General features: G+C 49.3%; 2 protein-coding genes across 2 annotated transcripts in view; both read right to left on the bottom strand.

Moving 5' to 3' along the window:
- gaa2 (alpha glucosidase 2) overlaps window positions 1-5,469 on the bottom strand; it is a gene marked incomplete at its 5' end in the record, with an annotated part of 18,437 nt that extends 12,968 nt beyond the window's left edge. Inside the window, 8 exon segments of the mRNA XM_084460241.1 lie at window positions 677-808; window positions 998-1,116; window positions 1,243-1,362; window positions 1,481-1,577; window positions 3,036-3,201; window positions 4,177-4,322; window positions 4,485-4,997; window positions 5,377-5,469. Of these exon segments, the coding sequence (XP_084316367.1) occupies window positions 677-808; window positions 998-1,116; window positions 1,243-1,362; window positions 1,481-1,577; window positions 3,036-3,201; window positions 4,177-4,322; window positions 4,485-4,997; window positions 5,377-5,469 (1,386 nt within the window).
- An 11,240-nt stretch (window positions 5,470-16,709) lies between these two features.
- LOC311327205 (uncharacterized protein) lies at window positions 16,710-18,506 on the bottom strand. The gene is made up of 2 exons (XM_084460240.1): window positions 18,375-18,506; window positions 16,710-18,240 (listed from the first exon to the last, which is right to left on the bottom strand). The coding sequence occupies exons 1-2, from the start codon at window positions 18,493-18,495 to the stop codon at window positions 17,276-17,278; spliced, it is 1,086 nt and encodes a 361-aa protein (XP_084316366.1). The 5' UTR covers window positions 18,496-18,506; the 3' UTR covers window positions 16,710-17,275.
- Between the last annotated feature and the right edge of the window lie 1,887 nt (window positions 18,507-20,393).

The following is a 20,393-nucleotide window of genomic DNA, read 5'->3' on the forward strand; positions in this document are numbered from 1 at the left end:
AGGCGTCCAATCAGAGAGAGATTAGGGGCGGCTGTAGCTCAGTTGGTAGAGCGGGTCGTTCAGTGATCGAAGGGTCAGCGGTTCGAATCCCAGCTCCGACTGACCACATGTCGAAGTGTCCTTGAGCAAGACACCTAACCCCAAATTGCTCCCAATGAGCAGGTTAGCACCTTGCATGGCAGCTACCGCCATTGGTGTGTGAATGTGTGTGTGAATGGGTGAATGAGAGGCCATTGTAAAGCTTTGAGTGCCGCTAAGGTGGAAAAGCGCTATATAAGTGAAGTCCATTTACCATTAGAGGAGGCTCGTTTATGCAAATCAGCTGTTTAAGATCAGAGGTGAGACGGAGAGAGAGAGAGAGAGAGAGAGAGAGGAGCTCATTTGAACCCCCCCACTCCCCCCTCCCCCCGAATAATAACGAGGAACTTCGGGTAGAAAAAATATCAGTTTCCTTTGGATTATTTGTGCTGTTCGGAATAAGATATTTGTATTCAGGTACTCCTCTAATACACACTCTCTCTCTCTCTCTCTCTCTCTCTCTCTCTCTCTCTCTCTCTCTCTCTCTCTCTCTCTCTCTCTCTCTCTCTCTCTCTCTCTCTCTCTCTCTCTCTCTCTCTCTCTCTCACATGGGCGCGCACTCGCACACACACACACACTCACTCACACACACACGTACCAGGATCATGACGTAGCGTTGGTTGTGAGCGTGCAAGTCCTTCACCAGCTCAGGCAGTGAGGAGAAGGCCACGGGGTCGAAGGTGAAGTCCAGAAAACGCTCCATGTAGTCTATGTCATTCCACTGAACGTCCTGCACACACACACACACACACACACACACGCGAACACACACACACACACACACACACACGCGCGAACACACACAAATACACACACTATGAATACACTTACCATCTTAGAACATATGCATGGAGAAAGCGACGCAGTACATCCAGACAAACACACAAGCGCACACACACACACGTTCAGGGGGCGGTACCTGGGGTATCCCATAATTCCTCATGCTCCTGACGACGTCCCAGGTGGCGTTGCTGGAGCCGTAGCCCCAGCGACAGAGGTGGTAACCTAGCGCCCAGTAGACAGGCATGGCGGGGTAGCCTGATGGAGGGGGGGGGGGGGGGGAGGGGGGGGGGAGGGGGAGAGTAAATCAAAAAGAAAAAAAAGTAATAAAAAAAAATCCCAATATTGTCAAACAGTCCAGACCTGTACTTCCTGAACACTGACCTACGACCTCCAAGTACTGTCCAATCACAGAGCCAGGATCTGGACCCAGGAAGACGTAGAAGTCCAGGATTCCACCAATCGTACGCCAGGTAAGGGCAGGGGCGGGCTGCAGGGCCACATCTGCCAATCAGACAGTCAGAAACCGTCCTGAACACCGGGGGAGGGCGGGGCTGGTGTATAATTGCTGTGTGGCGAATAAACGACCTTGGAGGTGCGGTGATTGACGGGTCTGACTGACCCATAGCGTTGCTGTTGAGCAGGAAGAAGCCGTGGGAAGCCCCGCCCTCCTCCATGGCCAGGTAAAAGGGGTGGGCCCCGTACAGATTGGTCAGCTCCTGGGACAGGAAACAGGAAGTCAACGGGACACAGATCACCTTTGACCTTCACAGTTAGGCCTAGTCAGAGGCTGCGTTCCGAATCGCCTACTAGCCTACTATATAGTATGCCAAAACAGAATGTAGTATGTCCCAATACATAGTATGCCACAGGCAGTATGGCAAAAGTACCAGGATGACCTACTACATCCGGTCGTATTTTGCAGTATGCACGCCAGCAGGCTTTTCTGGCTATTCTGACCCACAATCCTTTGCGCAGCGGAAATGTGCGTCACATGCGCGAGTTGACAGCTGTAGACGAATGTCGCGTTATGGACAGCGACGGATGTGGGCTAATTTCAAGGCGCAATGTTATGACAAGGTAGTATGTCCCAATTGGATGCCTACTGCTTGCAAAGTACGTACTTTCTAAGGGCAGCTGTAGTAGGTACTGGTAGTAAGAAGTAGAAGTACGTACTTTCTAAGGGCAGCTGTAGTAGGTACTGGTAGTAAGAAGTAGAAGTATGCGATTCGGAACGCAGCCCCAATGTCCCCCCTAAACCCTCAAACCCTGAACCCTGACAGACTTATTGACGTCACCTGGTAAAGTGGTTGAGTGCGAGAGGCTGAAAGGGCTTGAAATGGTATAAAAAGGAATGGGACAGCACTTGTGACATCACGTTAAGTTGATCCCTAAACATATTTATTACTATTGTGGGTTTGGGACTTTATTTTAGGTTTCGATTTTACATTATGTTTTTCTTGAAGGCCTAAATGTAAATTAATTTTGAGCGTCAAATCCCCTTTACATTATCACAACCCTCTGTGTCACCCTCAAAACATTTCTGTTCAACTTGTTGAAATCATTAAGTTGTGGTCATAAAATAACTACATTACTGCGAGTGTTTCTGGTTTGTGATGAATCCAGTTTCAAGTATTCACTGAAGAATGACAACACACATTTCTGCACCTCACAACTCTTTCCATATTCATGTTGGAAATCTCAATTCATAGAACAGCGAAATGGATGATTAATGTCATGCAGCTTTCAACCGGGAATCATATGATTTATGGCAACAGAAACCTATGTAATTTATAACCATAACTATAACCTCAAAATCTGTGAGTCCGCAAGGGTGGGCATTGGGACTAGGCCTTAGCATGTTTGCCATTTGCTTCTAAAACAACAACCCGTTAGCATGTTAGCATTAGCCTACCATGGTGCGCGTTGATAAAAAATTTCGAAAGTTCGAAAAATTCCGTGCAAAATTCCGAGCGCTGCTCTCTGGGAGCACTGGGTGCTCTGGCAGGAAAAGACCGTCTGAGTGAACCGACAGTTCGTAAATCAACTGATTTCAGAGCGCTCTGTGACTTTGAAACCCGAGCTTCCTGTTAGCATGTTAGCATGTTAGCATGTTAGCATGTTAGCATGTTAGCATGTTAGCATGTTAGCATGTTAGCATGTTAGCATTAGCCTACCGTGGGCGGGACATCTCTGGCCCACATGGTGAGGGTGTTCCAGCGGACGTCGTGCAGGAAGGCGGAGCGGTGTTCCCCCAGGCCGTAGATGAACCTGCTGGCCAGCGAGGTGGAGAACTGGAGGAACTGGTCAGCGTAGAACAACGGGGCCACCGTGGTGTTGAGACTGGGGGGTCAGAGGTCAAAACACACCGAAATACTGAACACAGGAATGCACCAACACAGAAGTACACCAACACAGACGTACACCAACACAGACGTACACCAACACAGAAGTACACCAACACAGAAGTACACCAACACAGGAATACACCAACACAGAAGTACACCGTGGTGTTGAGGAGTAGGGTTAGTTTAGAGTTAGGGTTAGGATGAGGTTTGGGTTATAATGGGGTTAGGGTTAGGGTAGGGTTAGGGTTATGATGGGGTTAGGGTTATGATGGGGTTAGGGTAGGGTTAGGGTTAGGGTAGGGTTATGATGGGGTTAGGGTTATGATGGGGTTAGGGTAGGGTTAGGGTTAGGGTTAGGGTTAGGGTTAGGGTTAGGTTAGGGTTAGGGTTATGATGGGGTTAGGGTAGGGTTAGGGTTATGATGGGGTTAGGGTTATGATGGGGTTAGGGTAGGGTTAGGGTTATGATGGGGTTAGGGTTATGATGGGGTTAGGGTAGGGTTAGGGTTAGGGTTAGGGTAGGGTTATGATGGGGTTAGGGTTATGATGGGGTTAGGGTGGGGTTAGGGTAGGGTAGGGTTATGATGGGGTTAGGGTAGGGTTAGGGTTATGATGGGGTTAGGGTTATGATGGGGTTAGGGTAGGGTTAGGGTTATGATGGGGTTAGGGTTATGATGGGGTTAGGTTAGGGTTAGGGTTAGGGTTATGATGGGGTTAGGGTTAGGGTAGGGTTAGGGTTAAGGTTATGATAGGGTTAGGTTAGGATGGGGGTAGGGTTATGATGGGGTTAGGGTTATAATGGGGTTAGGGTAGGGTTAGGTTAGGGTTATGATGGGGTTAGGGTTAGGGTAGGGTTAGGTTAGGGTTATGATGGGGTTAGGGTTATGATGGGGTTAGGGTTAGGATGGGGTTAGGATGGGGTTAGGGTTAGGGTTAGTGGAGTACATTAACTGATGTGGTGAGCGTCTTACAGCACGGTTCCCGACGCCGTTCTCTTCACGATGATGCCGAACGGCTCGCTGCTCAGCTCCACGCTGTAGGCGGGGCTCTCGGCCTTCTCAGTGGCGTTGGGGACGGAGATTGGCACCTCAAACCGCGAATTGGACGGGTCGGTTATCTAAACAGGCGAAGGAAATACATGTGATGAACCTGAGACTGGAAGGATGTAGCCTGTACGTGTGTGTGTGTGTCTGCCTGTGTGTGTGTGTGTGTCTGCCTGCCTGTGTGTGTGTGTGTGTCTGCCTGCCTGTGTGTGTGTGTGTGTGTGTGTCCTCCTCACCCTGACCCTCAGCCTGGTGTGTGTCTCGTGGCGCGTCTCCAGCTGCAGTGTGAGGATGTCCCCGGGGTAGTACGTCCTCACGTCCCTCTCCAGCCGCGCCGTCAGCCCCGCCCCCGCCTCCCGCGCCTGGGCCAGGCGGTAGGACGGGAACCCCGGGGGGTAGAAGCACCAGGGCACCCCGTTCCCCCGGGGGGGGGAGGAGGAGGAGGACGAGGGGAGGAAGCAGCACCTCCTGGCCTCGCACAGCTGCCTGGTCACCGGCGCCCCCCTCTCCGGGTAGCAGTCGAACCTCCAGGCCTCCGGGACGCCCCCGCACGCCCGTGGGGGGGCGGGGGCGGGCGGCGGGGGTCTGGGCGCCGCCGGGGCGGGGAGGTGGATCCAGAAGACGGTGGCGAGGAGCCAGGCGGCGCCCAGCAGCAGCAGCAGGAGGCCGAGGGCGAGGAGGGCGGCGGTGGAGGAGCAGGAAGGCCGCCGGGCCAGCAGAGGGCGCTCACACTCCGCCCGCTCCTTCACCTGCAGGAGGAAACACGCGGCTAGACTCCAGGAGGACCACGACACACAAGGGCTGCGCTCCGAAGCGCATACTACAAATAAAGCTTTGATTGATTGATTGATTGATTGATTGATTGATTGATTGATTGATTGATTGATTGATTGATTGATTGATTGATTGATTGATTGATTGATACTTCTAGAGATGCACTGATATGAAAACTTGGGCCGATACTAATAACAGATGGCCGGGTTCCCCGATAAAGAACCTTCTTAAGGAACTCCAGACCCGTGGTAGTTGGGTCAGGGGGAGCTGGGCTAGTGGGCCGGGGGTTCTGGCTGGTTCTATGCATCGGGTTTACAGGGTCAGGGGTTAGAGAGAGGTCAGGGGTCAGCTCACCTCCAGCATGTCCTGGTCCGGAGCACGCTCCTCAGACAACGCAGCGCTGGAGAACTGGACGTCCTCGGGACTGAGACGCTTGTACGACACCATCCTCAGTCCGGGTGTGTGTCAGTGTGTGCGTGTGGGGAGGGGTGGGGGGTGTGTGTGTGTGTGTGTGTGTGTGTGTGTGTAGAAGAGCAGGGTTTTGTCTCTCTACTCTTTGTGCCTGGTGGTGAAACACATTTCTATAGCACACCCAGAGACAACACGTTCATCAGGTAGAGATAGATAGTTGGATAGATAGATCATTAAAACCAAACTAGCTAACAGTGACCTTTAGTTGTGCATAAAGTCACGCTAACGTTAGCATGCTAGCTCCAGACATCATAGCTTCATAGTAGTGGCAGCTAATGCTACGAATAATAAAACATGCTTACCTGCAGAAACGAGTGTAGTCAGACTTGGTAATCGAAGTGGTTTTAAAAGAGTAGTTTTATATTGGATAAGGTTACTACTCAAGCAGAGAATCGCTTTTCACAACAACATGTGTCTTCCTCTGTGACCCGGATGAGTAGAGAGCGGTTCCACAGAGGAGCATTACCGCCACCTAGAGGAACCAACACCCATAGCCTGCGAATGCCACTTCGGTTAAATGTCTATAATATAGTATATATATATATATATATTTATATAATAAAAGTGTTAGGCTGCCACCAAAGAAAATAGTGTTTAAAGCTATGTATCTGGACGTGCTTGTAAAAACACCATATGCAACATTGGAATAAACACAAACATTAATACAAAAAAGTAATACAAATATCTTAATAAAAACCAACAGTAGGTGTCCATGGTGTATAAAAAAAAAAAACGTTATTGAATCATGGACCAAAATATGAATTTCTTGTTTTTAAAAGAAGTATTTTGTGTGTCCACCCTCATAATAATGTTTATATGCATTTACTGTAATGTTATATAGTGCTTTAACAAGCAGATAAACCCTTATCCAGATAAAATGCTTTAAACAATTTTCTTAGGGGGCCTAAGACTTGCACTGTATTGTATGTATATATAAATGTATTATATATAAAGAGATATTATAATGTTTATTATACTATATATTACACTGTTATATGTTTAATTATTACTTTATGGTTTGGCAAATTTGTTTTCAGAACGTTCATGCCAATAAAGCCATTGAAATGAAATTGAAAACTGAATAATTATCATTCAAATCTGTCTCCCACGTCTCTTTAATTAACTCGTTAGAACACAGTCACTCAGTATTCGTTTTAATTGTAGTGTGCACATTTAACAGGTAGACAGGATACACATATTCAATGGAAAGACAACACAAGAGATTTCTCTGCTAATATTCGTCACTATGCCAGAGGATCCGGTAGAAGCTCCTTCCCGACTTCAGAGGTGATGTGAGAAAAGTGTTCAGAGTGAGGAGCTGAAATCAGTGTGTTCAGTGAGGAGTTGAGTGGATGAACTCAAGTGTTCAGTGAGGAGTTGAACTCAGTGTGTTCAGTGAGGAGTTGAGTGGATGAACTCAGTGTGTTCAGTGAGGAGATGAGTGGATGAACTGTGTTCAGTGAGGAGTTGAACTCAGTGTATTCAGTGAGGAGTTGAACTCAGTGTGTTCAGTGAGGAGTTGAGTGGATGAACTCAGTGTGTTCAGTGAGGAGATGAGTGGATGAACTGTGTTCAGTGAGGAGATGAATGGATGAACTCAGTGTGTTCAGTGAGGAGATGAGTGGATGAACTCAGTGTGTTCAGTGAGGAGTTGAGTGGATGAACTCAGTGTGTTCAGTGAGGAGTTGAGTGGATGAACTCAGTGTGTTCAGTGAGGAGTTGTAGTGGATGAACTCAGTGTGTTCAGTGAGGAGTTGAGTGGATGAACTCAGTGTGTTCAGTGAGGAGTTGAACTCAGTGTGTTCAGTGAGGAGTTGAGTGGATGAACTCAGTGTGTTCAGTGAGGAGTTGAGTGGATGAACTCAAGTGTTCAGTGAGGAGATGAGTGGATGAACTCAGTGTGTTCAGTGAGGAGTTGTAGTGGATGAACTCAGTGTGTTCAGTGAGGAGTTGTAGTGGATGAACTCAGTGTGTTCAGTGAGGAGTTGTAGTTGATGGTTGGGCCCAGTCCGGAGCAGCGTCCATCCTCACAGCTGGAATGGAGGGAGGGAGGGAGGAGAGGAGGGAGGAGAGGAGGGAGAGAGAAGAGGAGGGAGGGAGGAGAGGAGGGAGAGAGGAGAGGAGAGGAGAGGAGAGGAGAGGAGAGGAGAGGAGAGGAGAGGAGAGGAGAGGAGAGGAGAGGAGAGGAGAGGAGGGAGGGAGGGAGGGAGGAGAGGAGGGAGAGAGGGGAGGAGGGGGTAGGGGAGGAGGGAGAGAGGAGAGGAAGGGGAGGAGGGAGAGAGAAGAGGAGGGAGGGAGGAGAGGAGGGAGAGAGAAGAGGAGGGAGGAGAGGAGGGAGAGAGAAGAGGAGGGAGGGAGGAGAGGAGGGAGAGAGGAGAGGAGGGAGAGAGGAGAGGAGGGAGAGAGGAGAGGAGGGAGGGAGGAGAGGAGGGAGAGAGGAGAGGAGGGAGGGAGGAGAGGAGGGAGGGAGGAGAGGAGGGGGGAGGGGAGGAGGGAGAGAGAAGAGGAGGGAGGGAGGAGAGGAGGGAGAGAGGAGAGGAAGGGGAGGGGCCTTTCAGATCCAGCTGCATTTGAACACTTGTTTCATCAGGAGCGAAAGGGCAGGAATAAATGGAGAAGCTAACTTAGGGAATACACTTCGCCTTGTGGGTAATAAAAACCTTATTGAAGTGAGCGTTAACGTGGAAGAGAGACCAAGTAAACCGCAGCTCGTTAGCCACAGCTCGTTAGCCACAGCTCGTTAGCCACAGCTCGTTAGCCACAGCTCGTTACCCACAGCTCGCTAGAGTGCACGGCTCATTAGCAATACATGAAAAGTAGAAATGTGCGGCCAATGACCAATCAGAGGTCAAATCATCCACTATCCGCGCGGGCCAATCAGCATCCGATACAAAATCCGATCTGATTCTCATTGGTGTCGACGAGTATCATAGCTTGTAGCAAGAGCTTCTGGGTACTCGGAACGCTGCAGGGCTGAAACCGTCTCCCAACGATGCAGCGTTATTATCATATTATGAATAGTTTATTATTATTATCGTATATATGAATTAGGGCAAATCACCAATAGCTTTACTCAAAGGCTAATTACAGTCTTATGTGTCACTTTTCACAATCCTGTGGGCTGTATTTACCAGTGCCGGCGCTAGCTAGTTACAAGTGGGGTCCCAACTGCCAAGTGGAAAAAAAAAATAATAATTCAAATCAATCTTTCTTTCAAATCCTACGTTTTTTTTTTCTTTCTTCTCAAGCTATGGTGTAGACCGGACACGGAGTTCTAGAACTTTCTGCAGCAGTCTAAAAAGCGATATATATATATTTCAACGCTTCCGATCCTACATATTCTCGTTATATTAGGAAAATTAAGTACTCATGTCATTATGCAAAAAATGCCGTTCCAGAGGTGTGGGGGGGTGTGACAGCGGCCTGTGGGAGGGGCTTAGACCCCAGAGCTGGCCCTGTCTGACCAATGAGAGAACAACACAGACATGATCACAGCCAATTATCTACCAGCAACTTCAAAGGGCATGAGCCTGGACATCAGGCTCAGCAGGTCAGCAGGTCAGGGACCAGCGAGCGTGGACGGTGGCTCAACAGGGACAGTCAGGATCAGTCATAGTTCTCCTCTATCACGCTAGCGCCACCGACAGGCGTGTCACTAAAAGGGGAGTCCTCCCCGGTTTCCCCACTCCACTCCTCCAGCTCCTCCCCTGCCTCCTCCCCAGCCTCCTCCCCAGCCTCCTCCTCAGCCTCCTCCCCTGCCTCCGCCCGGCCGTGTTTGCGTCTGTGGAGCCTCAGGCTCTGGGAGCGTGTGAAGCCCCGCCCACAGTCGTCGCAGCGGTACGGTCTCTCCCCGGTGTGCAGCCTCTGGTGGTTGGTGAGCCCGGAGGCCCTGCTGAAGCTCTTCCCGCACGCCGGGCAGTCGTACTTCTCTCCCGTGTGCGTCCTCTCGTGCTCCCTTAGACGGCCCATCTGGTTGAAGCTCTTTTCACACAGGGAGCACTGGTAGGGTTTCTCTCCAGTGTGTAACAGCTGATGCCTGTGGAAATATAGACAAGTAGAAAATACTACTATTACACTCACAGGACAATCTAAATGACCCGTAAAAACAAACACCAGGACCAGCTGAACCACTAACACACCTGTACATGGCTCCAGAGTGGGCGAACCTCTTCCCACAGTCGGGGCAGGGGTACGGTTTCTCTCCCGTGTGCACCTTGAGGTGACCGTCCAGCTGACCTTTGTGGACAAACTGCCTGTCACAGATGGAGCACTGGTATGGTTTCTCTCCGGAGTGGATCCTCAGGTGGATCTTGAGGGCCGACAGCTTCCGGCAGTCTCTCCCACACAGGCCGCAGCAGTACTGGCTCCTGGTCCCGGAGGCGTGGTTCTCCTGGAGCTCAGCTCCTCCTGGTATAGGAGGACTCTGCTCCTCTCCTCCTCCTCCTGGGGGTCGACCACACAGTTGCAGAATCTGAATAGTGAGCCGAAATTATCCAAAAACATTCAACAGGAATGGTGCCGTCTGCTATGTTTTGAAGGGACTTGAACTCGTTGGTTGGTTTGATAACCTCTGTTCATACAGTATTTAGATTATGGGACTTTTAACTACAGTACGTACATGCACTGTTAGATTATGGGACTTTTAACTACAGTACGTACATGCACTGTTAGATTATGGGACTTTTAACTACAGTACGTACATGCACTGTTAGTTTATGGGACTTTTAACTACAGTATGTACATGCACTGTTAGATTATGGGACTTTTAACTACAGTATGTACATGCACTGTTTGACTTTTAACTATGGGGTTTCTGTCTAGACTGACGGCTGTCAGTCAATGTTTGTATGTCTGTATATTGTCAGTGTTTGAATAATTTGATGTGGACCCCAGGAAGACAGACAGACAGACAGACAGACAGACAGACAGGCAGACAGACAGACAGACAGGCAGACAGACAGACAGACAGACAGACAGACAGACAGACAGAAAGAAAGAAAGAAAGAAAGAAAGAAAGAAAGAAAGAAAGAAAGAAAGAAAGAAAGAAAGGAGAACACGCCCATGCTCTCACCCAGCTCTACTCTAGTCAGGTCTTATTACCATAGGAGGGCTCCTCCTGTTTCACCTCCTCCTCCTCCCTCCTCCTGGTCTCCACCAGACTGGGCGTCTCCTCCTGTTTCACCTCCTCCTCCTCCCTCCTCCTGGTCTCCACCAGACTGGGCGTCTCCTCCAACCCCGGGTCCGGCTCCTCCCCCATCTCTGGGCCGCTGGTACCAGCAGACTGTGGGTCCGGCTCCTCCCCCATCTCTGGGCCGCTGGTACCAGCAGACTGCGGGTCACGGGCCTCCATGGCGCCCTGGCCACCCTGACCCGGACGGCAGTCCTGTGGGAGACAGTAAAGGGGACAGTCATGCTTGTTTCCGTTGACAGTGATGTTTGTTTTCACAAACCCAGCATGTACTATAAATATAATTGAAATTAATTATAAAATTAAATGTAGCCTCGGCTATAGGAAAATGACTATGGGCCTAATTGTAGGAATATAGCCTACTCAAGTTTCAACAGTGCTTAAACCATGGGTAAGTAGGGTATTGTAGTGAAATTATTCTTATTATTCTTATTATTTTTTTTAAAATCTGTTTAAATAGTTTATTATTGTTATATCAGAGATAGGGACTTTGATTATAGCCTATCTTAGGCCTACACTAGACGGATAACTGAACTTTTAAAATCACCGTCAGTGTAGCCGTTTCCCTACATGTAAGATGGTGTCATGGCTTTCAAAGTTTCAATCATGTTAAGTCTTGTGAGGACTTCAACGTGCATCCATAATATCCACAGCAGATCGAAGGTCTAGGTTCCAGCAGGGCAAATGAGTATGAATGTGAGTGTGTGTGCATTGAGTAGGCTAGTTGTGCAGTGCGTTATCACTTGTAACAAAATAAAGAAAAGGTTCAATCGCTTACGCGTCAAACCGCAGCTTGTGGGTTCAAAATTAGTTCAATATCAACCAAAAATAAATCAAAACTAGCAACTTAGGCTACAGCATTTGCTTCCGAGCGAGAGTTCATGTCTTGTGGTTCAATTTCATTTCGTCATCTCTTCATCTCACACCTGTGTCTGATTCTACTGATGCGTTGGAAGCGCAGTGATTGCATCATTATTCAATCGAACTACGACGACTTGTAGTTCTTAAATAAAAACTACAAAAATGGCTCCTACAGACGAAATCACGGAAATTGCAGGAAAACTAAAATGGGCAAACATGTCCAGTGACGTCAGTGGACATGTCTGCCCTTTGAAGAAGTGTTTGCCCTTCGAGGTTTTTCCGCGATTGCGTCTTCCGTGTAAGGAAGCGGCTACAATGACGGCGATTTTAAAGAGGCCTACACACAGTCTTTAAGCTTTTAATACAAATAATATCAACTGAACAGGCTAATAAAGACTAACCTTATCCTCCTCAGATGTAGGCCCCTCCCTCTGCTGTGAAGATCCACCAATGGGAGCTTCCCTCAGCCCCTCAGCAGGTCCCCTGTTGCCGTGGCTGCAGGATCGTCTGTGATTCCTCAGAGTTCCCGCCAGAGAGAAGCTCCTCCCGCAGTCAGAGCAGTGGTACGGTTTCTCCCCGGTGTGCGTCCTGGTATGTCTCTTCAGCTCTCCCGGGGCTGTGAAGCTCCTGTTACAGTGTGAGCACTGGTAGGGTTTCTCCCCGGTGTGTGTCCTCATGTGCGTAGTCAGGGTCCACTGCTGGGCGAACGTCTTGCCGCACTCTGAGCAGCGGTAGGGAGTCACCCCAGTGTGGAGACGCTCATGCCTCACCAGGGTCCCCGATAGAGCAAACTTCTTGTCGCAGTGGGAGCACTGGTACGGTTTCTCCCCCGTGTGCGTCCTCATGTGGTCCCTGAGTTCTGCTGCTGAGTTACAGCTCTTCTCACACTCAGAACAAGGGAACCGCTTCTTAATGGAGCCAGTCTGATTCGCCCCCAGGTGAGTCTCCATGTGTGTTTTGAGGTGCCAGTGACGGGAGAAGCTCTTGCCGCACGTGGTGCAGTGGTAAGGTCTTTCCCCCGTGTGCGTCCGCAGGTGCAGCCTCAGCTCCCCTTTGCTGACAAACCTCTTCTCGCAGTCGGTGCAGGGGTACGGCTTCTCCCCGGTATGCAGCCTCTGGTGAACCACCAACTGCCCCTTCTCTCCGAACTGCTTCCCGCACACGGGGCAGGGATATGGTTTCTCCCCGGAGTGCGTCCTCAGGTGCCTCTGAAGCTTGTACGGGTTGGGGAAATCTTTCCCGCACACCGGACAGCCGTGTGGCGAGGTCGACGATGATGACGACATCTGGGTTTTGGTTTTGTCCCGCCGATCGCTCTCCGCTCCTCCAGAGTAATGAACAGAGCTCTCTCCTAAGGGGATAACAAGAAACCAGTCAGAAGACCAACCAACCAAGCCAAGCAGTGTCTCTCATTAAATATTACGACACCTATTAAATGTTGGATATGATTGGTGCTCACAATAACAATACAACAAATGGGTCTAACAATCCACAAAAAAGGCAGCTGTCTATCTATAATCCTAGAAGAAGCATGTGTAATCCATGTCAAGATCTCACCCAGGGCGGAATTCGAACTCACAAACTCCCACTTGTGAGGCGGATGCGCTAACAGTTGCGCCAATAGGGGCATCCCTCTTGGAGGGACTGCTAGAGCTCCTTTGAGGAGTGAGTTTAACCAACAAATCGCTACCACTACCTGGGACTCACAAGGACATTGTCACTCGTTTACGAGGACACCGTCACTCGGTTACACATGCGCCATTCCAGCTTCACTCACTGTGATCGGGGAAATCCACCTCCTCCCCGTCAGAGTTAATGAGACCGCCGATGTCCTGCTGTTGTCCCTCGCCGCCAGACTCCGGGAGATGTGGACGCTTCCTCCTCGCTGACGCCATCTCGGCCGGGATGGCACTGTGCTGACTGGCAAGCCCAAGTGAATGTAGACGCGGATCTGGAACTGCTATATTAATCGACGCGTTCCGTAGTGTTCATGCAAAAAGAGACGGATGTATGTGATTGTAAAACAACTCACCTACAGTAGGTTTACTGTATAAGCAGGCAGCTGATGTCGCCCCCTGCTGGTCGCTGTGAGGTCTAATGGACCCGAACGCTTCAAACCAAAGGTCAAATATGGGAATCAAATGTTTGTGATCCTTCATTGGAATCTGACTTGACTAGCACACGTTTCAAATCTGATTAAAAAATAATATGCATGTAATTCTTCCAAGCTTTGGACGATTTTAGCCTGGAACGTGGCTATCTAATAGACCGGCTATCGCTAGCTAGCTAGCTAGCCCCATATTCAGCAGCTTAGGCCGGGGTAAGCTGGCTAGCTAACGACGTGACCGGCTTTTACGGGCCGTGATTGTAAATAGGTTATGAAGACCATGTTTAAACGATGGCCGTTTACCTGGTTAAGAATCTCGTCTGACTGAACTCAACAAAGACGGAAGATATTCCTGCGGCAAGGACTTTCTGTAGCAATGTGAAGCTAGCCTCAATCACGAAACCCATTTCCGGTAGCGTTCTTTGTAGGGATTTCAAAATAAAGGTTGCTCAAAACAATTGTAATTTTCTAGTTTTTTCTAAAAGAATGTGTTTTTAGAAACACTGGACTTTAAACATACTTAAAACACAAGACGTTTCGGTGTTCATCCAAACACCTTCATCAGTTGTTTGGTGCACAGGATGTAACTCTGGCAAATGTGGACACAAAGGTGCATATATGTCATATATATATCCTCATGTCTCTTGGTCCTGGCTCCAGGAACTGTTAATAGTTCAGTGCCAGAGGATCTCAGGGACATACTTGGTGTGTATTGTAAAAGCATGCCTGACATGTATTCAGGTACATGACTATGGAGTGCTTTGTAAACTAATAACAGAATCTTAAAATCTTTTCTAAAACTGACAGGTTACCAGTGTAGTGATTGTAAGACTCGTGTGATGTGTGTCCTTCTGGTCTTAGTGGGGACACATGCTGCAGCATTTTGTATCATTCCCAGCAAACACGCAACGTCAGGGAGACGTTCAGATCATGTCTTAATAACGTCCGTCGGTCCTGAACCCCGTGTTCGTCTGCTGGACCCCTCAATATTCACACGTCTGGCTTGGACCCCTCTAAGACGTCTGTGGACGTGCAGAACGGGTTCAATATCTGAACGTAAAAAAAAAACATTCATTCTGGCTCCTAATTGGATGTCTTTGGACGTCCGAAAAAGACAAAAACGACGTCTAAAAGACGTATTTAGACGTGTCTTTGCTCAGTGGGTTTGAAGTTGACTTATAGCTTTCTGGTCTTTCTTTGGTAGACCAGGGTTACAGTAGTCCAACCTGCTGATGATAAAAGCATCTTTCAGTGTCGGCCTGGGAGACAAAAGGTTTCACCTTAGCAATGTTTCTCAACTAATAAAAAGATGTCCTTATCACATTTTTAATATGGGTCTCAAAATTAAGACCAGAATCAAACATGACACCGAGGTTTCTGACATGTGGTGTTCAGTGTTTTTAAATTCCCAGATAGTTTCTGCCTTTCAACTTTTTCATCAGTGATCAACATGTCTGTTTTGTCCTGGTTTAACTGAAGAAAGTTCTGTGACATCCATGCATTTATATCAGCAATACATTCTACCAAGTGGTCAACTGTGCTGTAGTCATCGGGTGTCACAGAAATATAGAGCTGGATGTCATCTGTGTAGCTATGGCAGCTGATATTGTGCCTCCTAATGACGTCACAAGAAAGTAAGAGGTCCGCCCCGCCCCTGCCCCGCCCCGCCCCGATCTTCTTTCTCAGGCAGCCGCATGGCTTTTGCTCCCATTCGAGTGGCGGCGCGTTACGAGACCCCAGAGAGGGAGGGTTGGATCCTCCACGGTCGGCGAGACTCAAAACCCAGATGGGAGGCTTGTTTGTCAACCCCCTGCTTTGGTTATCGTCTCACGTGTAAGCTTTCTGTTTCCCAGAACCCTTCAGACCCGCCCCCTCGTGTGTCTGAGGCCCCGATATGTCTGGGGAATTTCCTTACAGGCGGGGTGAGGTCAGAATTGACTCTGGTAAACCTTATTTCAAAACCCTTGTGAGTATGGATGGCTTTTGACCTTTGACCTTGTCGCACCAGAGTGTCTGGGACGCTGCCCTCTCTCTGACCTCAGAGAGGTCGTCGTGTGAACCACTGAGTTTGACTGAGTCTGAGATAATGTCTTCTGGACTACTTCAGTCAGATTACAGTGTGTCCCTCTAAGCCTTAGGGGCAGGGGCGGACTGGCCATCGGGAGCACCGGGAATTTTCCCGGTGGCCTGGCGCGCCCACTGGCCTGGCCCGCGGTGAATGGTCTGCCCCCCCGTCAACAAATCGCGCAGCCAGACTGAAAAGTATCAATAATAGAATTTACTACTTACATCTAGAAAGTCAAAAAAGTCTCAAATTAATTAATTAAATTAATTTTACCAGAGCAGTCTTAAGTGCTAATCGGAAGAGACCTGTTTTGAGGGAGCAGTTTACGACAGCCAGTGTCCTCAGACACAGAGTTAAAAAACAGTCTTGAAAAACTTGGTGGGAATAGGATCGAGAGGGCATGTAGACGACTTAAAGTCGCACTGAAACGGACGTTTGAGATCATCTAACTTCCGTAGTTTGACGTATTTCCGATGCAAGCAAGCTATGAGGGTGGGACATGCGTTTAGAGGAATTTGATTGGAACATTGACAAGTGGACGGATTTGAAGAACTTTAGACAGATTCGATAGAAGGATAGCGTTGATTGACGGGTGGATGTTGTGAGATTATTGGCCTAAAATCTAAGGTACCTGTTGTCGTCATTGCACGTGACCTACCGTTTTCCAGGAAGTAAGAAATTATATACATGAGGAAATAAGACAATTGGACAGAAATCATGTAGTTCTTTACCATTTTTAATGTATAGGACATATGAGAAATCATGTAGTTCTTTACCATTTTTAATGTATACATTTTAAGATGTCACGTGATCCATGATAGGTATAATGAAATGTATGAAACAAAGTATAGCCTTAATAGATTAACTATGATGCCTTAATCTCACCTATTCACCAGGAGCAGGGCCAATGAAGCCCAGAAGACTTTATCGACCCAAGATGCCATCTGATGACACGGTTAGCATTAGCATCACGGTTAGCATTAGCATTAAGACAAGACTGAGTCACTGAGGAGACTAGACCACAGACAGGGGGCCAAGATGGTTTTTCCTTAAAATATTACAAATCTTAAAAGTATTTACATAATTCCCTTCCCACTAAGTTATAATGCAAAACATGATGACAAGACAGAGGACTCTTTGGGAGCTTAGGTCTGATCCATCTCTAGATTACACACTGTTTTCTTAGATTTATGTTTGATCATTAAGATATGACTAAAGATCTACACTTGGATCAATACAAACATGAATAATTAGAATAATAATTTTTTCTTGGCATCAAGAGGGACTGGATCCATATCTGCAAGGCATTTCAGAGTAGAAGTGCTGATGTAGGATCAGTTGTCATGTTTTCAATTAGACGATAATGAAGTGAGGGGGTTAGGGGCAGCTGATCCCAGATCTGTACTCCTAGACCAAAGTGCTTGGTGAACACAGGTACAGGAGGCAACAACAGTCCTTCAGATTATGTGAACAGGTTCAGTCTAATGAAAATAAGGTTTACAGCTGATCACCAGGTAACTGCTTTCATTAAGAGATATAAACATCCATCCATCCATCACTGTTAACTAGTAGTGTCAGCAGCAGACGACTCGTCGTCATCGTCCTCATCATCACCTAGAACCGAGTCTTCCTTCTCCTTCCTCACACTCTCTGTTGCCTCGATGACCCTGGGCTCCCCATGCACCCTCCGCTGGTGTTTGAGGAGGGTGGCGGCGCGCGTGAAGCCCTGCCCACACTCGGCACAGCGGTACGGTCTCTCCCCAGTGTGACTCCTGATGTGGGCTGTCAGGTCGGAGGGGCGGATGAAGGTCTTGCCGCACTCCTGACAGCCGTAGGGCCTCTCGCCCGAGTGGACAAGCAGGTGCTCCTTCAGTCGGCCCTGCTGCGCGAAGCTGCGGCCACATTCAGAGCAGGAGTAGGGTTTCTCCTCTGAGTGCAGGAACGTGTGTCTCTTCAGGGCTGTGGAGTAGGAGAAGCTCTTGCCACAGACAGAGCAGTGGTACGGTCTCTCCCCCGTGTGGACCTTCTGGTGGTCTTTGAGGTGGCCACTCTGAGTGAAAGTCTTCCCGCACACGGGGCACTTGTAGGGTTTCTCCCCAGAGTGGATCCTCATGTGGATCTGGAGGGCTGAGCGCTTCAGGCAGTCTCTGCCGCAAAGCGGACACACATGCTCGCTCTTCTTTGCCGGTTTGCGGCTTTGCTGGAGCTGTTGATGTGCTGCTAGTGTGGAGCACTTGTCTTTGTGTTGCAAGATGTGTTTCCTGAGTCCACCGGAAAGGGCAAACTTCTTCCCGCAGACGTCGCAGTGGTATGGTTTCTCCCCTGTGTGCACCCTCATGTGGTCTGTGATGTGGCACTTCTTCCGGAAGTGCTTCCCGCAGACGGAGCATGGGTATGGTTTTTCCCCCGTGTGTGTCATCACGTGGTCTTGCAGAGACGACCTCTTCTGGAATTCTTTACTGCACAGTGTGCAGACATGGGACTTTTTCTTGTGGTTGTTCTGACCGACAGAAGCTCGATCGGATCCTGTTTGTGTATGAAATGGCAGGGTTAATAGTAACACAGGAAGGCTACACATATCCATTCTAAACATCCGACTTCTACGTGAATGTGAAAATACTGTACATAGTTACACAGACACTCACTCTCCCCCAACTCACCTAGATCATCAGGATCAACCACTACTATTCCTATTCCTCCTGCTTGGATCAAAGCACCGATCTCCTGTTCTTCGATTTCACTGTCCTCCTGCTCTTCCCCTTCCTCCGCCTCAACATCCATCCCTCGCGTCACACCCAAGTTCTCGGGCTCCTCGGGACTCTGCGGCGGCCTGCTTCGGTCACCTTCATCGCCAGTGTGGACAGTGTGGTCTCCTCGGCTAGCAGCCTGGTCTCGACCCGGTGAGGGCATGGGTTTGGATCCAAAGTGACAGGGTGAAGAAAAACTGAGATTGGTCACCGTCTGCTCCCTGTAACTATCAACATCTGCTGGAGGCCGGGCCGGAGGCAGGGGAACAGCTCTATTAGCCCCGACGCTAACCCCAGTCCATGGGGTCTCAGCCCCAGGCCTGTCCCTGGAATGGATCTGCTGGTGCCTCTTCATGCTCCCCAACTGGGAAAAACTCTTTCCGCAGTCCTCACACTGGTAGGGTTTCTCTCTAGTGTGAGAGCGCTGGTGGCACTGCAGGTAGGAGGCCTCGGAGAAGGCCTTTCCGCAGATGTCACAGACGTGGCGTTTCTCCCCGGTGTGGGTCACCTGGTGTTTCTGCAGGGCCGACAGTCTGAAGAAGGTCTTGCCACAGACGCAGCAGCAGTGTGGTCTCTCTCCCGTGTGGGTATTCTGGTGCTCCCTCAGACTGCCTATCCTGGTGAACCTCTTCCCACACACGGAGCAGGAGTGGGGTTTCTCCCCTGTGTGCGACCGTTCGTGTCTTTTCAGCGCCCCCTGGTGACTGAACTTCACCCCGCAGTCTGAGCAGGAGTACGGTTTCTCGCCCGTGTGAACTTTCTCATGCTCTTTCAGGTGCTCTTTCTGGCGGAAGTGCTTCCCACACATGGCGCAGGGGTACGGTTTCTCTCCTGTGTGGGTCTTCATGTGCATCTGGAGTCGGAACAAGGAGGGGCACTCCCTCCCACACTCCAGGCAACGGTGGGACTTCCTCACCCTCCGGTTCTCCTGTTGGTTCTCCTGCAGGTTCTCCTGGTGGGGTACAGCTCCTCCTGATGTCAGTGGCCTCTCCTCACCTCTCTCCCCTGGGGGTGATAGAGAGAGAGTATATTACTTAAAATAATAACAAGAAGAATTGAAGTCCAGCAATGTCGGGGGATTATTCACCAATTCAGATTTAATTCACCGATACTGACTCACTTGGTCGGAGAGAATCCCACTCCACTTCCTCTCCATCAGAGTTGATCAGCCCCCCCATCCCCTCTTCCATCTCCTCCTCCCCCTCCACGTGGAACGTGTGTTCACCATAACCGACCAAGCTCTGCCTCTCTCTGGCTTTGGAATCTATTGAGGCACTGCGATTCTAGATACAAACAGATAACAAGAGACTTCATCTGTTTGACTCACATGAGTTACACAAACAAAACAAGAAATTGACAAAAGCCACTTTATGATTCAGAAGTTAACACATGCTCGCAATTCACGCCTACCTTGTATCTGTGCCCCAAGTGGATGGTGCCAGGCTGCAGTGCGACACCATCAGCCCCACCCCCACTAGCTTGGCTCAGGGTGCGGCACAGGCCCGGAGAGTTCCGCTGGTGTCTGCTTAGGTTCTCCACCAAGGTGAACCTCATCCCACAGCCTGAGCACTGGTACGGTTTCTCTTTTGTGTGGACCCTCTGGTGCCGCTTCAGCCTGGAAGCTATGTTGAAGCTTTTCCCACAGTCAGAGCAGCGGTGAGGTCTCTCTATGCCATGGCTGCTTCTCTGGTGATCCTTCAGCTTGGTGGATGTGGGAAAGCTCTCCACACACTGGGAGCAGCGATAAAAGTTCTCTCCCGTGTGGATCTGCATGTGGATCTTCAGAGACACCAGCTGTGCAAACCCCTTGTCGCACTCAGTGCAGCGGTACGGTGTCTCCCCGGTGTGGAGCCTCTCGTGCTTCACCAGTGTGCCAGAGTGGGCAAAACTCTTGTCACAGTAAGAGCACTGGTAGGGTCTCTCCCCCGTGTG

This window comes from Borostomias antarcticus (genome assembly GCF_949987555.1).
Source record: "Borostomias antarcticus genome assembly, chromosome: 31".
NCBI classification, from domain to species: Eukaryota; Metazoa; Chordata; class Actinopteri; order Stomiiformes; family Stomiidae; genus Borostomias; species Borostomias antarcticus.